The following is a 13,771-nucleotide window of genomic DNA, read 5'->3' as shown; positions in this document are numbered from 1 at the left end:
TGTTCTCTCCTCAAACATGCTGGTTATGGCCCTGCCTCAGTGCCTTTGCACTTGCCAATTTCTCTGGATTACCACCTCTCACAACATCCCTCATATCCTCAAGTCTTCGCTCAAATATCACCTCAAGGAGACTTTTTCTGACCACCCCATTGGAAACTGTGCTCCCATCTGTCTCACCACTTCCTGTTCACTCCCATGTTTTGTTTTCCTACAAAGCATTTTTGACCGCCTGACATAATAGTGGAAGTTTGCCAGAGATCCAACCTGACTGGGGAGAGTCAGAGCACTTGCTCTGGAAGGTCTCCTGGGGGAGAACACAGGCTCAGGCCCAAAACTTCCTCCACCATATTCAAGAGTCTGTGCCCTCCATACCTGGCCCATTGGGCCAGCAGTAAGCAAGGATTTTACTTTAAGCCACACATATAGCTCTTCTCTTAAGCAGGCATCCTTCTAAGTATCTTCAGATACAAAAGGCTCATAAGAACCCAGTGAGGTAACTACTTTGATGATGTTCCTTTTACAAATGAGGAAAGTGAGGGATGGGTTTGGTGACTTGCCCAAGATCACATAGCTAATAAATGATGAGCCAGGGCATGAAGCTGGGAAGTCCAGCTCCAAACCTACGTCCCTGCTATTCGTGCTGTTTTCCGCGTTTACTTGCTCACCTGTTTAGTAAATGTGCAATGTCTTCTTGTGTTGCATACAAGATTTTCAAGAAAACAGATGTCTGAAAAACGGTTTCCTCCATCAGGGAGCTCATAGTCCAGTAAGAAATGCTTAATAAGTAAATAAAGGGAAAAGAAAATATATTCACTCAGCAAACATCTGCTGACATCTACAGCATGTCAGCTCTGGACATCAGAATTTTTTTTAAAAATTCAGTTTTGAGGGCTTTACACTGTAATGACAGAGGGAGAAGAGTGAATTACTGCACACAGAACTGGCAGCATAACCTGGATCTGACACAGAGAAGCACAGGGCATTGTGGAACCTCAGAGGACATCTCTGCTTAGGAATTCGTTTATACAAACAAAGGGCTGAGCAGTATGATGGGTGTCTAGGTATGTGAGTGGATGGGTGTGCAGGTGGCTGGAAAGAAGGCTAGATATGTAGGTAGGTGGGCAGATGGATGGGTGGGATGAAGAAGGGATGGATAGATAGGTGGGTAGACAGATGGATGGATATATAGATATTTGGCAATAAGGATAGAGAAGTAGATTTGGAAAGGATTGATGGATGAATGGGTATGTGAATGGATGGATAGATGGATAGATGAATATGTGAATGGAGAGGTGGGTGAGTGAGTGGATGGATGGATAGATGGATGGATAGGGTATGAAGGGATCGATGGACAGGTATATGGATGGATGAATATATAAATATTTGAAATATAGACATGGACAATTTGGAAAGATAGATAGATAGATAGATAGATAGATAGATAGATAGATGATAGATAGATAGATAGATAGATAGATAGATAGATAGATAGATGCATGGACAAATGGCTGGATGGACAGACAGATAGATAGATAAATAGTTATTTGGAAAGATAGTTGATTGAATGAATGAGTAAAAAGCTGACCTCATTCCTGGGAAGTTGAACATTTTCCCAGTGAGATCACCAGACCAGCTGACAGAAAGGGTTGGAAATCCACACATTCATTCATTCATTCATTCAACAAATATCAGTAAGCACCTATTTTTGTGTCCGGTACTGTTTCAGGATCTGGGATTAGGCATAGCACTTGCCTTTGTGGAGCTGACATTCCAGGGAAAGTCAGACAACAAACAGTCAGATGGAGAGAAAATCCATTGTCAGAGAATAATAAATACTATGACAGAAAAAATAAGCAGAATCAGAGGGTAGAAATGACAAAAAAGGGAAAGGGACATTATTTGAGGTAGGCAGGAGAGACCTCTCTGAAGGCCAACTTGGAACAGGAAGTGAGCTGTCAGCATGTCAAAATGCACAAAGAGGCCTAGGGATGCAGCTCAGTGGTACAGCACTTGTCTGGTACACACAAGGCCCTGAGTGTGATCCTCAGCCCTGAAAAAGAAGTGACTTTAAATGGAATAGTTTATTTCATTTAATCTGACATATTTGAAATATCACTATTTCAATATGTGACTCGTAGATTCATATAAATACTGAGATCCTCCACACTGCTTCTCTGTCATACACCTTTGAGATCTGGTGCTTATGCTTATAGCACATCTCAGTTTAGACCAGCCACATTGCTTCTGGTATCCCTATAAGCTCTGAGTCAAGCCCTGTCCTTAGGACTAGTGGGAGACTCAGCTTCACCCCCTGGGTCCCTAAGGCAGCTGGAAATCTCTGCTGAGGACAATACTGGAAAAGAGAAGGCTCTGACCAGATCTCTGCAGGCCTCCTCCTGCTCTCTGGTGAGTCAGCAGGTCATGTGCTCCACCTCATTTGGCCTATACAGCCCAGAGGTGACTTCTCTTACCAATCCTTGATTTTGCTGTCAAACAACCAGCCTCAGAGAGGTGAAGCAAATCATCAGAGTGACATAGCCAGGAGGTGACAGACCTGGAAGTTGAATCAAGACGCTGAAAGCTTTCTCTTCTGCTGTAAGGGGCTCCAGGTCTTTTAGCATGGCATGGCTTTAGAGGACCTTCCAGGTCCATTCACTTCTGCAGACTTGCTGGGTTGGCCTAGACCATGCCAGAAAGCCTCAGGGATGGCAGGATAGTTGGCAAAGAAGGCATAACATCTTTTGGTGGCAGGCTGGGACAACCCAAGTCCCTGTGAGCACTGGGTCCCAGCTCCTGCGGCAGAATTTGTAGCTTAGAGCACTAAACACCCACCATTTGTGCTTGGGAGAGAGGTTCATTGCACTCAACTGGAAACCGCCAGGGGGTCAAGATCAGACACCCAACTAGAAGAGCCCCAGCTCCACCAGCGACTAGAACAAGGGTATCTCTAAGACACATCCGAGAGTGTATGTCCCCAGCTGCTCAAGGCAAGCCATCGTCCTGGACACCTGGACACCAATATCCGGGGTGTGGGGAGCTATGAGAAACCATTAGGTGACTGGGGGCTTGTCTTTAAAGGAGATATTGGAATCCCTGTCCATTCTGTCTCTCTGCTTCTCAGTGCCATGAGGTAAGCAGCCCCTCCATCTGTGCCTCCAGCAGATATACTGTCACACCACAGCCCCAAGCAACAGAAACAAGCAAGCTTGGAGTGAGAGCACTGGAGCCATGGCCAAACACCAGCCTTTCCTCCTTTAAGTTGATTATCATTGGAATTTTGTCACAGTGACAGAAAGCTGAGTCACAATACTTCATTCTTTTTTGTAGCAAAAGAATATTCCATTTAATGGATAGACCACAGTTTGTAATGTCAAAGTTAAACAAAATACAGAGATTAATATCCAGTATGGATCCATTTTAGGGGAATAAACAAAGTATAGGATTTCAATCTGAAACACATGCACGAGCCTTGGAGGGCTCTGGTCTTGTAAGAAAACAAGGGAAGGCCAGGAGCTTTAGGGCAGAGATCCTACATGACTTATTCTGAAATAAGGTCTAATGGCACTTGGGGTGTTGGCAGGAGCTGGCAAGCTCCGACTGGTGGCAGCTGCTACATCAAGCTCATCTTCAGGTCTCAGTGGCCATTCTGTGGTCAGCTGCTAAGTAAAAACAACTCTAAGCACTGCCAGGCTCTCTGAGGAAGTTTCTGGAGAAGGTGGACTGTTTTCCTTTTTCCGAAACCCCTCGACTATATTTAGTGGAATGTGACAGTAAGCCTCCATTTACAGTGAGTTTTATAATCCATCTGTACACTGGGGACCACTGGAGATGTTCCACTTTGGGCTGTCGTGATTGTTGCTGTTAAGAACATGTGTATACTTGTGTTTCTGGACTGACAAAGGGTCTAAGTCTCTGGCCAAGAGAGGAAGAGGGACTGACAGATGTCAGGTCTTATGAGGGGGCTGAATGGGCCCGTCATGCCCTGGATTTCCATGAACTGTTAAGAGCCAGCATGATCAGTGGGTACTATGAATGCTGGCTGTCTTACTTTTGCCTTGGCTTCCACACCCAGCTAGAAGGGTTCAGGAGAAAATGCAGGCAGTGCATTATTCCAAACCCAAAGTTCTCTTTGATAGTAAGGACTTTTGAAAGCCCCAGCCCTGGCTGGGATCATTCCCACCTTGAGTGAAGTGAGCAGTGGCCCAAAGCTGCTACTGCTGCATCAGTTGGATTGTTACACTCTTTGTGTGTGTGTGTGTGTGTGTGTGTGTGTGTGTGTGTGTGTTTGTGTGTACATGCATGTGCAGGGGAGGATGAACACATGTGTAAGAGTGTGGGGAACATGGGTATCACTGCTTTAGTGGAAAAGTACATGAGTGTCTCATGTGGGATGTGGGGATGTGTAACCCCTGTCTGGGATCACACCCCCCTTGAGTGAAGTGAGCAGTGTGCCAAAGCTGCTACTGCTGCATCTGTTGGATTTTTACACTCTTTGTGTGTGTGTGTGTGTGTGTGTGTGTGTGTGTGTGTATGTTTGTGTGTACATGCATGTGCAGGGGAGGATGAACACATGTGTAAGAGTGTGGGGAACATGGGTATCACTGCTTTAGTGGAAAAGTACATGAGTGTCTCATGTGGGATGTGGGGATGTGTATAAACACGTGGGTCATACATGATTGTAAGGGAGGATGAGAGTGTACACACAGGTGGGACTGGGTGCTGTTGTGTGCTAGTTAGCGTGAAGATATGTAGCCTGTGGGGCTGCATGGGGTTCATGCTTGTGTCTGGATGTTTGGCCCCAGAGGATCTGTGTCAGGCATAAAGGCATATTGGAGGGGTGCGAACCAAGAAAGAGACAAGTCTGGGACCATTCATCAATGCAAGTTCCTACACGACCCCAGAGTTAGGGTCAGGACCCCTGAGAACTGGCAATAGACTAGGCTTCAATCCCAGGACAGCAGGGAGCCACAAACAGTGTCTAAGCCACTGAGAACCAGCAGATACCGATCTCCAGAGACCTCTAGTTTATGCCAGAAGACCTGCTGGCCCTTTTCCTGGGTCCTGGCTGCCCTGGGCACTTCCTCTGCTCAGTCTGCTGCCCTCATACTGCAGTGGCCCAAGTCTGTGGAATGCAGCTGTACCTGCACCCACCTGAGCCAGACAGGGACACTGCCTTAAAGTCAGTGTACCCAGTATGGCTTAAAGAATGCATTTAGTGAGAAAATACTCCAAGTATTTACAGAAAAAGCTGTTCTCCCTCTTTCATCTGAGTTGCCCAGAGGAATACAGCTGCAGCTCAGTGCAAGGCAGCTTCTGGATCATGATGGATGAGCAGGAGGAAGAGAGGAGGGGAAGCAGGAAGAGGAAGAAGAAGAAGAGGAGAAAGAGGAGGAGGAAGAGGAGGAGGAGGAGGAGAAGAGATGATGGGGAGTAAGAGAGAAGCAACAGTCGGGGGCAGGGAGAGCAGGAACACCCTGCCTCAGGATGTGTTGTCATAGCACACTCACACATAGAAACTGTTTCTTATTGCGGGGATCGCTGCTCACCACCTGAGGTACAAACATCCCAGAATTGATGCCCTCAGAGGGGACCAAGGGAGGAAGCAGCAATGCCAACTAACTCAGATCCTCAGTCTCTAGTCCTCAAGGTCCTGGCCTCCCTATGGCCTTTTAGTTTTTTAGTGTGTATATATTGCAGGTATGTGATATATGTCTATGTATGTATGGTGTGTGTGTGTGTGTGTGTGTGTGTGTGTGAGAGAGAGAGAGAGAGAGAGAGAGAGAGAGAGAGAGAACAGCACACATGTGCCACAGGCTATTTGTCAATCCCTACCTTCCCTCTTGATTGAGACATTGAGAGACAGGGTCTTTTAGCTGTTCACCATGGCACACACCAGACCAGCTGGCCTGCAGATTTCTGTGGTTCTCCTGTCTCCACCTCTTATCTTGCGAAAGAAGCATTGGGGTTATGATGGCGTATTACGCTCCTTCCTTTGTGCGGCAAGCACTTTAGCATTGAGCCATCTCCTCGCCTACCTCCAAAGTCCTCCCTAATATGCAAACCGGTCTGCAACCCAGGCCTGCTCCACCTTGCTTATGGTCTAAAACCTATTAACTAGGGACTGTCTTACAAAAGCATCTCTAGCATACTGATGAAAAGACTTCTGTACCACTTAGAATACTTCACAGTGTATTAACTCAACTCAAGTTGGCTTAAGGACAGAGAATTCACTGGCTCATGGAACTGAAGGGTCATATGGTAAAGAATTCAAGTCCAGCTAGACCCAGGGCACAAATGATATTTCCAGAAACCAGCTGTACACATCCCTACTTCCCAGCTCTGTTTTCTTTCTTTCTTTTTTGTTTTTTGTTTTGTTTTGTGTTTTTTTGGTCTTTTTGAGACAAGGTCTCCCTGGCCTAGAACTGGCTATGGAGACTAGACTAGCTTTAAACTCAAAGATCCACCTGCCTCTGCCTCCCAAGTGCTGTGATTAAAGGTATATGCCACCACACCTGGCCCAGCTCTGCTTTCTTAGTTGGTACCAGACTTACCCGCACATGCTGGCTAGTTGTCTGTCCAAAGCTATGGCCCCTACATTCCCTCTTGTTGATATCTAGTAAGAAATAACCAACAGCCCTTACCTTCAGTTTACACCCAATCCCCAAGACTTCCTCTGATTGGCCCTGACTGGCCTGAGTCACCAGCCTATTACTGATGATTGATGGGAACTGGAAGAAGTGACTGGTAGGAACTAGGGAAGGTGACTGGGACCTTGAAGCAATGACTGGTAGGAACTGGAAAAGGATACTGGGTGGGAAGAGGAAGTGAGTGGTGGAAATTGGCAAAGGAAGGTAACTGGAAGGAACCAGGAGCAATGATTGGTGGGAACTGAAAAAGTGACTGATAGGAACTGGGAGAAGTGACTGGTGGGAACTGGAGAGGTAACTGGTGGGAGGTGTAGGAGAAATGACTGGTGGCAACTAGAATCAACGGCCAGTGGGGTTTCTTCCCTTTTGGTGGCTGGGGAAAGCCTCACTGAGGAGCCAGTGTTTGCAGAGTTCCACAACCATGTCAGGCTTGCTAGTAAAAGCAAAAGAGGAGTGTTCTGCTGGGGTAGGATGGGGCAGGATGGCACAGAAGGAAAGGTGGCACTAGCAAAGTCCTGGGGCCAAGTTGGTGCATGTTCCTGGAGGGAGGTACATTCTTAGAGTGAGGCACATTCCTGGAGGAGGGCTCAGTAGGGGTGATCCATCCTAGGAAGTAGGAAACTCAGATGTGTTGGGGAACACCAGTAGCTTCAAGGTGGCTCTAAGGTGGGGGTCATGGACAGAAGCAGTGATATTAAACATGGGGAAACTATTTAAAGTTATATGACCCTTTGAATCCTGTGAGTGGGACCCACACTTCTGATGGATACCCTATGGCATGGACTGAGTGGAGCCAGAGGTCATATCCAACTCCCCTGTCCCCAAAACCCCTTTTGTCCTCCAGGAAGTTCACCCCAGATCCTCTGTACTGCTGCCACCGCTGTGAGGGTCTGGAGCAAGCCCAGGAGACTGACTCTGATAGTATCTATTTGGCATTATGTATGAGTCAAAGAATTTTCTGGAGCCAAGTTTCTCCCCAGGCCCTCCGAGGCCTGAGAACCCCACCCTGAGGAGTTCTGGGCTCTGGGCACCTGGTACGTTGTTGGCACTTCCTGGAGGACTTGTCAAAAAGAGATTGATTCCTCTCCCTCCGGCAGCGCAGAAAATCCTTCCTGCTGCTCCAGACAGGTTTGGGGCACTGCTGGGAGACAGAAAAGGATTTCAGCTGCAGCCCCACCCAACTGGGTGCAGGAATCCCATCTGCAGACCCAGATGCTGGTTGCATACACTCTGAGACACCTTCTTCAACATTCTTCTCACCCTTCTGCAACAGGCCCCTCAGCACTGAGCTTGGTAGGGAAGGCTGGCATCTCACTGGGCAGGTCTCTGCTGCCCAGGATGACTCCTCCTACCAGGGTCTAAGTCCTGCCCTCTGGGCACCTAGACCTTCCTGTTTCCCTGTCCCAGGACAAGAATGCAGAGCTTGTGGGGTAGCACTCAAAGACCCTGGGAATTACTTTCTCTGGGCTGCACATTTTATACCTGCTTCTCTTTTGAGACAGGATCTCACTGTGTAGCAATCCTCCTAGCCCAGCCTCCCAAGTCCTGCAAGTACAGGTATGTGCTACCAGGCTTGGCTGCTCTTTTTCTGTTCTAGAAATCACAAAGCAAGACCATTCCCTCCTTTCTATGTGCATTAGGCATCAGTTATGTGGCCTTAGCTGCTGACTTTTTAGCAGTCTGATAGCAAATACTGGTCACCTAAAGCATGCAGTTTTTCTCAGTCTCTTATCCTGTGCCTCTGTAACCTACTTTTTACACAAAATTTTTAGGCGTTCACCTCTCTTCTGTGGAAGGGACAGAATTCTTTCACTCACGTGATCCCAGGTGACTCCGTCAGAGTTCAGTAGACTATAAGACCCTGTGCTCTGCTAGAGGCCCCCCTTACTAGTCATTGGTTGAACCTGAATGTGCTTGCTATGTCCTGCACACACCCTTTGCCTCAAGCCCGACCTGTGCTGGCTTTGGGGCTTAGCACACAGCTTCCCAGCCCCAGCCCCTATGGCTGGTTCACTAGCAGATGCTGCATATTTTGCCTCTTCTCCCCCACCCCAGCAGCTGCTGACTGTATCAGAGTTGTATCATCACTGGCTGGGCACTGGGGGCAGTGCCCCTCCTGCCTCTCTAACCTCTAACCTAATCTCCCCTCCATCCAGAGTGAGCTAGTGGCTATCTGCATGATGACCCTGCCCTGGAGTCAGGTCTGCCTGTCCCTCACCTCTGTAACCCTGAGCCTCTGCCCTCCAGCCACATTGCCTCCTTCCTGTACCTCCCAGGGGCTGCATCCCACCTCCGGCAGGCACAGGCACATACTGTTCTAGTCCATCCTTCCTGCTACCTGGGTGCTGCACAGATCTTGCTTTCTGGGAGCCATTCTCCTGCTCCACATATTCCGGGTTGCCCCTTCCATCCCACAGTGCTCACCAGTTTCTAAGTGGGCTAGGGGAGAAAATGAATGTCATAGCTACTTTGCATTTGGGACTGTAAGCTCAGAGATAGCAAAGGCTATACCTCAGAGCAGGCAGGGCCAGTCTGTTGCATCAGGCCTCCCAGAGACTGCAAGCAACCACACTGCCAGCAGCACACAGCAAGTGTTTGCTATACAATGAACAAGAGAACGACAGAATGCATGCGGGGACAAACAGCCCTCCATTCTTGCAAACAGAAGTCAGCACCTTTGCTATACCAGGCTGGTTGTCACAAGTTACCAGATCCTGAGGAGTGTCCGGGGTGGGGTTTTCTGGGAGAGGAGACTGAGGGGGAAGTTCAGATCCAAGCTCTGTAGGAGACAGGCAGAGACCAAGCCCTGAGGAATGCTGCCCACCTGTGTCCCCCCCCCAGGCTGGAATGGCCAGACTTGTTCCCCTATATCTTTGTGCCCAGAGACTGGCTGCCAGGGAAGAGCCATTCTGTGTTCCTGGCCTAACAGAGGACACTGACATATCGATGGTTCATCACTTCCCAGAGACAGGACAGCTGTAGAGATGGAGGGTCAGGGGTAAGGGCCCCTACCCTGATAATCAGAGGTATCTTCCTGGAAAAGGTAGTGTTTTGTTGTTGTTGTTGTTGTTTCCTGACAAGGTAGACTATTCAAAAGCCCAGGCAGGGACAGGGGGTGGGGTGCATAGTCCAGTGGCAGAGCATACACTTAGCATGTGTGAGGCCTTGGCTTCCTTCACCAACACTGTACACAAAACAAACATGAACATAAAAGGCCAGCCCCCCTGCTGGATGTCACACTCCTTCAGCCTCTTGATATCTCAGATGCTGCCTCAGTAAGGCTCTGCAAACCTCGCTGCAGGCACATGGTCAGAATTGTTGAGCTGGTTGTGTTTGGGACCATCTGAAATGACGATAAAGATTAGCCTTCCAGATAAGCATCTGGCAGGTGCAGAGCCAGAGACCTGGGAGGGGCCAGCTGGGCTGACTGCTGTGGAGAGCACTAGAGTGAGGGAATGGCTCAGCTCTGCCCTTCAGAGGGAGGGTATGAAGTCATGGCTGGGACACTGGGCACATTCACATGGGAGTAAAGTCTGAATAAGGCCATGGAACAGCCAATGGATGGCTGGGTAAGATGGGCTGAGCCATGCCAGGGAACACTATTCAGCCATGGCAGGAAGGAAATTCTGACACACCTGGATGAGCCTTGAACACTATGCCGAGTGGCATATGGAAGCTGTATGTGCAAAGGCCACATGTTATATGGTTCGTTTACATGGCTATCTTGAACAAGCCAATCTATGAAGTAGGAAAGTAGCTTAGTGGTCAGGCCTGCAAACAAGGCATGGGAGTGATGGCAATGGACAGGGGTTTGTGTGGGGATGATAGAAACATTCTAAAACTAGACTGTGTTGATGATGGTGGTATAGCTCTGAAGACACAGTTATTAACTGCTGAACTGTGTACACGGACAGGTGAATTGTCTGACATGTGAGCTGTATAGAAATGAAGCTTCTCAAAGGGGTTTCCTAATCCATAGGACAAAAGAGTGATCCCAGAAGAGTGGTGCGGCACCCAGGGCTGGAGGCCCTGAAGGACCCAAGGCTGGAGGAATTCAGACAGGATGTACAGCGGGGACTGGAACCTTTCATAGTGTGAACACTACCTCTTGTGGAGTCTAGTAGGAATCTAGCAGGGACAGTGACTCCCAGCACTTTCTTCCTGTTCCCTAGTCTTCTTCCCCCAGTACCTTCCATGGGCCAAGCCCACCTGGGCAGGCCTGCTGAGGCCAGACTCAGATGTGCATTTATTCCCTCCTGTGTTTCCCTTTGATCTTGTGGAATGTTGGAGTAAGTGGTAGACCCCAGCATGCTTATGCAGCCCATCTTTAACCTGGGACCCAGAGATGCAACCTGGTAGGGGAGTAATTTCAATACATCTCTGGTGAACTCCCTTTCGGCATTTCTTGAGTACCTGCTAGGTGCTAGACCCTGGAAGTTAACAGAATCAGGTCACCATAGGGGCTGCAAAGTCTCAACCCACCTGACCTGAAACATAGGGAAGAGGGCTAGGAAGCCATCTCCTCAGGCATCTCAGAAGCCAGGAGCTAGCCTGGCTTAAAGGGGTGGGAGTCGGGATGGAAGAATGAGAGTTGCACGTGTTTCCTCTGCTGCTGTCCCCACCTCATAGAGGTGGCTGACTGCTCACTGAATGACCAACCCTGGTGAGGGCAGTTGTGATTCTACTGGACAGAGGGCCAACCCTGAGGCTCTCAGAATGCCAAGTTAGCAAAGCTTGGCTGAATGTCACCTGATTAAGGGCCCATTCAATATCACCACAGCCCCAGGCCATCAGTGGCAGCAGAGGAAGAGGGAGGCCTAGTGGGAGCAGTAAGCAGCCTGAGGCAGGGGTGACCGCCGTACCCCCCAGGCTCTGAAGCCCAGCCTTCAGCTCAGGGACCCACTGCCCAGGACCCCCAAGCAGCACAGGGTCTGAGCCACAGTGAGCCAGGACACAATGGACAGTGATACCAACTCTGAAGCCATTGTCTGTACCAGTGCAGCTGCAACAGTTAGTTACTATTGTGATTCTCACCCCAGTGTTGCTGAAAGATATAATTTGGCAACAAATTCTTTAAACTGAACCCTCATAGGTTGTAAACATGACTCAAAATTGATCTTAAACCTATGAGGACCAAAGAGAACCACTGTGTATTTGGACCAAGCCAGACTGGTCTTGCCGAACTGGGAAAGCACACAGGAGTTGAAAGTAAACAGGGCACACAAGTCCAGGCAGGGCACCATGGCAAGGCAGTAGAGGTAGAGAGACTGGAGTCTAGGCCTAAGTTGCCTATACCGAAAAGAGAAACAAAAACCAAGGTGGCTGAGTGGACCGGGAGGGATGGGATGGGCCTGCACTTGGCCATGGCCCACAGTGACATGTGCTGTGCTCTCCCCTGCCTGCCCCACAGATCCTGGAGGAGAACATGAAGCTGGAGTGTAAGTGTCATGGTGTGTCAGGCTCCTGTACCACCAAGACATGCTGGACCACACTGCCACAATTCCGAGAGCTGGGCTACGTGCTCAAGGACAAATACAACGAGGCCGTCCATGTGGAACCCGTGCGTGCCAGCCGCAATAAGCGGCCCACCTTCCTAAAGATCAAGAAGCCCCTGTCTTACCGCAAGCCCATGGACACAGACCTGGTATATATCGAGAAGTCACCCAATTACTGTGAAGAGGACCCAGTGACAGGCAGCGTGGGTACACAGGGCCGTGCCTGCAATAAGACAGCCCCACAGGCCAGCGGTTGTGACCTCATGTGCTGTGGCCGTGGCTACAACACACACCAGTATGCCCGCGTGTGGCAATGCAACTGCAAGTTCCACTGGTGCTGCTATGTCAAGTGCAACACGTGCAGTGAGCGCACCGAGATGTACACGTGCAAGTAAGCCAAGGCCACACTGTGCCCTCCAGCCACAGGTCAGATGGCAGGGAGGACCAGCCACCCCCAGGCCACAGTCTCCCTATAGGCCACTGCCTGGATACTCACAGGGAACTACAGAAGCACTGAGCTTGTCTTTTCTGCTGAGAGGGGGGGCATTATTCTGGGTTTCCTGCAAACATATGTGGGAAGAATCTCTCAGAAGCCTCGCCCATTCTGTTCCATATCAATGCTGCTCCACCCTCCCCCAGATACCACCCAGTCCCTCCATGGCTGGAACAAAGCTTTCTGCAACAGGGGCTCAGGACCGTGGGTTCTCTGGACCCTCAGGCCTCATCATAGCAATATTTAACAATTTATTCTGATAAGAAATAATATTAATTTATTTAATTAAAGAGAATTCTTCCACTTCGTCGGGATCATTTTCTGCAATCAAAGTGGACTGCTTGATGTCCTGGCAGGATGATTTTGTTGCTAGGACCAGGAGCTGCATACAACTGTACATAATGATTCTTTATGCAGATGTTTCTACTAGTTGATTTTGCAAGTATTCCTTCACAGCATTAGATGTTTAAGTACAAAGAGAAGACATTTCTTTATACATATATAGATATATACACACACACATTTATTTTTTTTTGCCATTTGCTGCTACCTATCCAGAATTTAGTATGGTCCAGATCTGGAGATATTTTTCTCCAGAATATGTTCCCCATCCTTTTGCCCTCCCCAGTTTAAACCTCGCCATTAGGAAAGTTCCAGGTGGAATAGTACGTGTGAGAGGAACAATAATAATAAACTGCCATCAGTGTCTAGCATCTCGAAAGTGAGCCACTGGATAAGAGGTTTTGTAAGAGACTATTTTTCTATGAATATTTTATTTATATGGAGTCTGCCTGTGTTGCCCAATGGCCCATGCATCTTCTTAACACTGGTACTCACTCAGGGGCAGGAGGGCAAGGACAGGTGTGTGTGTGTGTGTGTGTGTGTGTGTGTGTGTGTGTGTGTGTGTGTGTGTGTGTGTGTGTGTAGGTCCCCTGGGGATCCTCACACAATTGAATTCTGGAGTTCTATTTGCCAAGGGGGCCACAGCAGCTCCCAGATGCCTGGAGCTGATGCATCATCCATATTAACTGGGAAGAAATCAGCCCCCAGCCTCAGCCTGGTAAGATCAGGCCTTGGAATGGGGTCACTGGATGGTGACTTCAGGATGAACTACAGAGGCAGATGAGTCAGTGTCC

At 48.8% G+C, this 13,771-nt stretch overlaps 1 protein-coding gene across 1 annotated transcript in view; it reads left to right on the top strand.

Moving 5' to 3' along the window:
• The window catches only part of Wnt7a (Wnt family member 7A), a 42,040-nt gene extending 28,684 nt beyond the window's left edge, over positions 1 to 13,356 (top strand). The window contains exon 4 of the mRNA XM_008828594.2: positions 12,058 to 13,356. Within this exon, the coding sequence (XP_008826816.1) occupies positions 12,058 to 12,537 (480 nt within the window). The 3' untranslated portion in view covers positions 12,538 to 13,356. The remainder of the gene's footprint in view (positions 1 to 12,057) is intronic.
• The last annotated feature ends 415 nt before the right edge of the window (positions 13,357 to 13,771 follow it).

This window comes from Nannospalax galili, unplaced genomic scaffold (genome assembly GCF_000622305.1).
Source record: "Nannospalax galili isolate Female #2095 unplaced genomic scaffold, S.galili_v1.0 scaffold332, whole genome shotgun sequence".
Taxonomy (NCBI): domain Eukaryota; kingdom Metazoa; phylum Chordata; class Mammalia; order Rodentia; family Spalacidae; genus Nannospalax; species Nannospalax galili.
The sequence above is the reverse complement of the archived record's forward strand: the minus strand, read 5'-3'. Positions and strand labels throughout refer to the sequence as shown.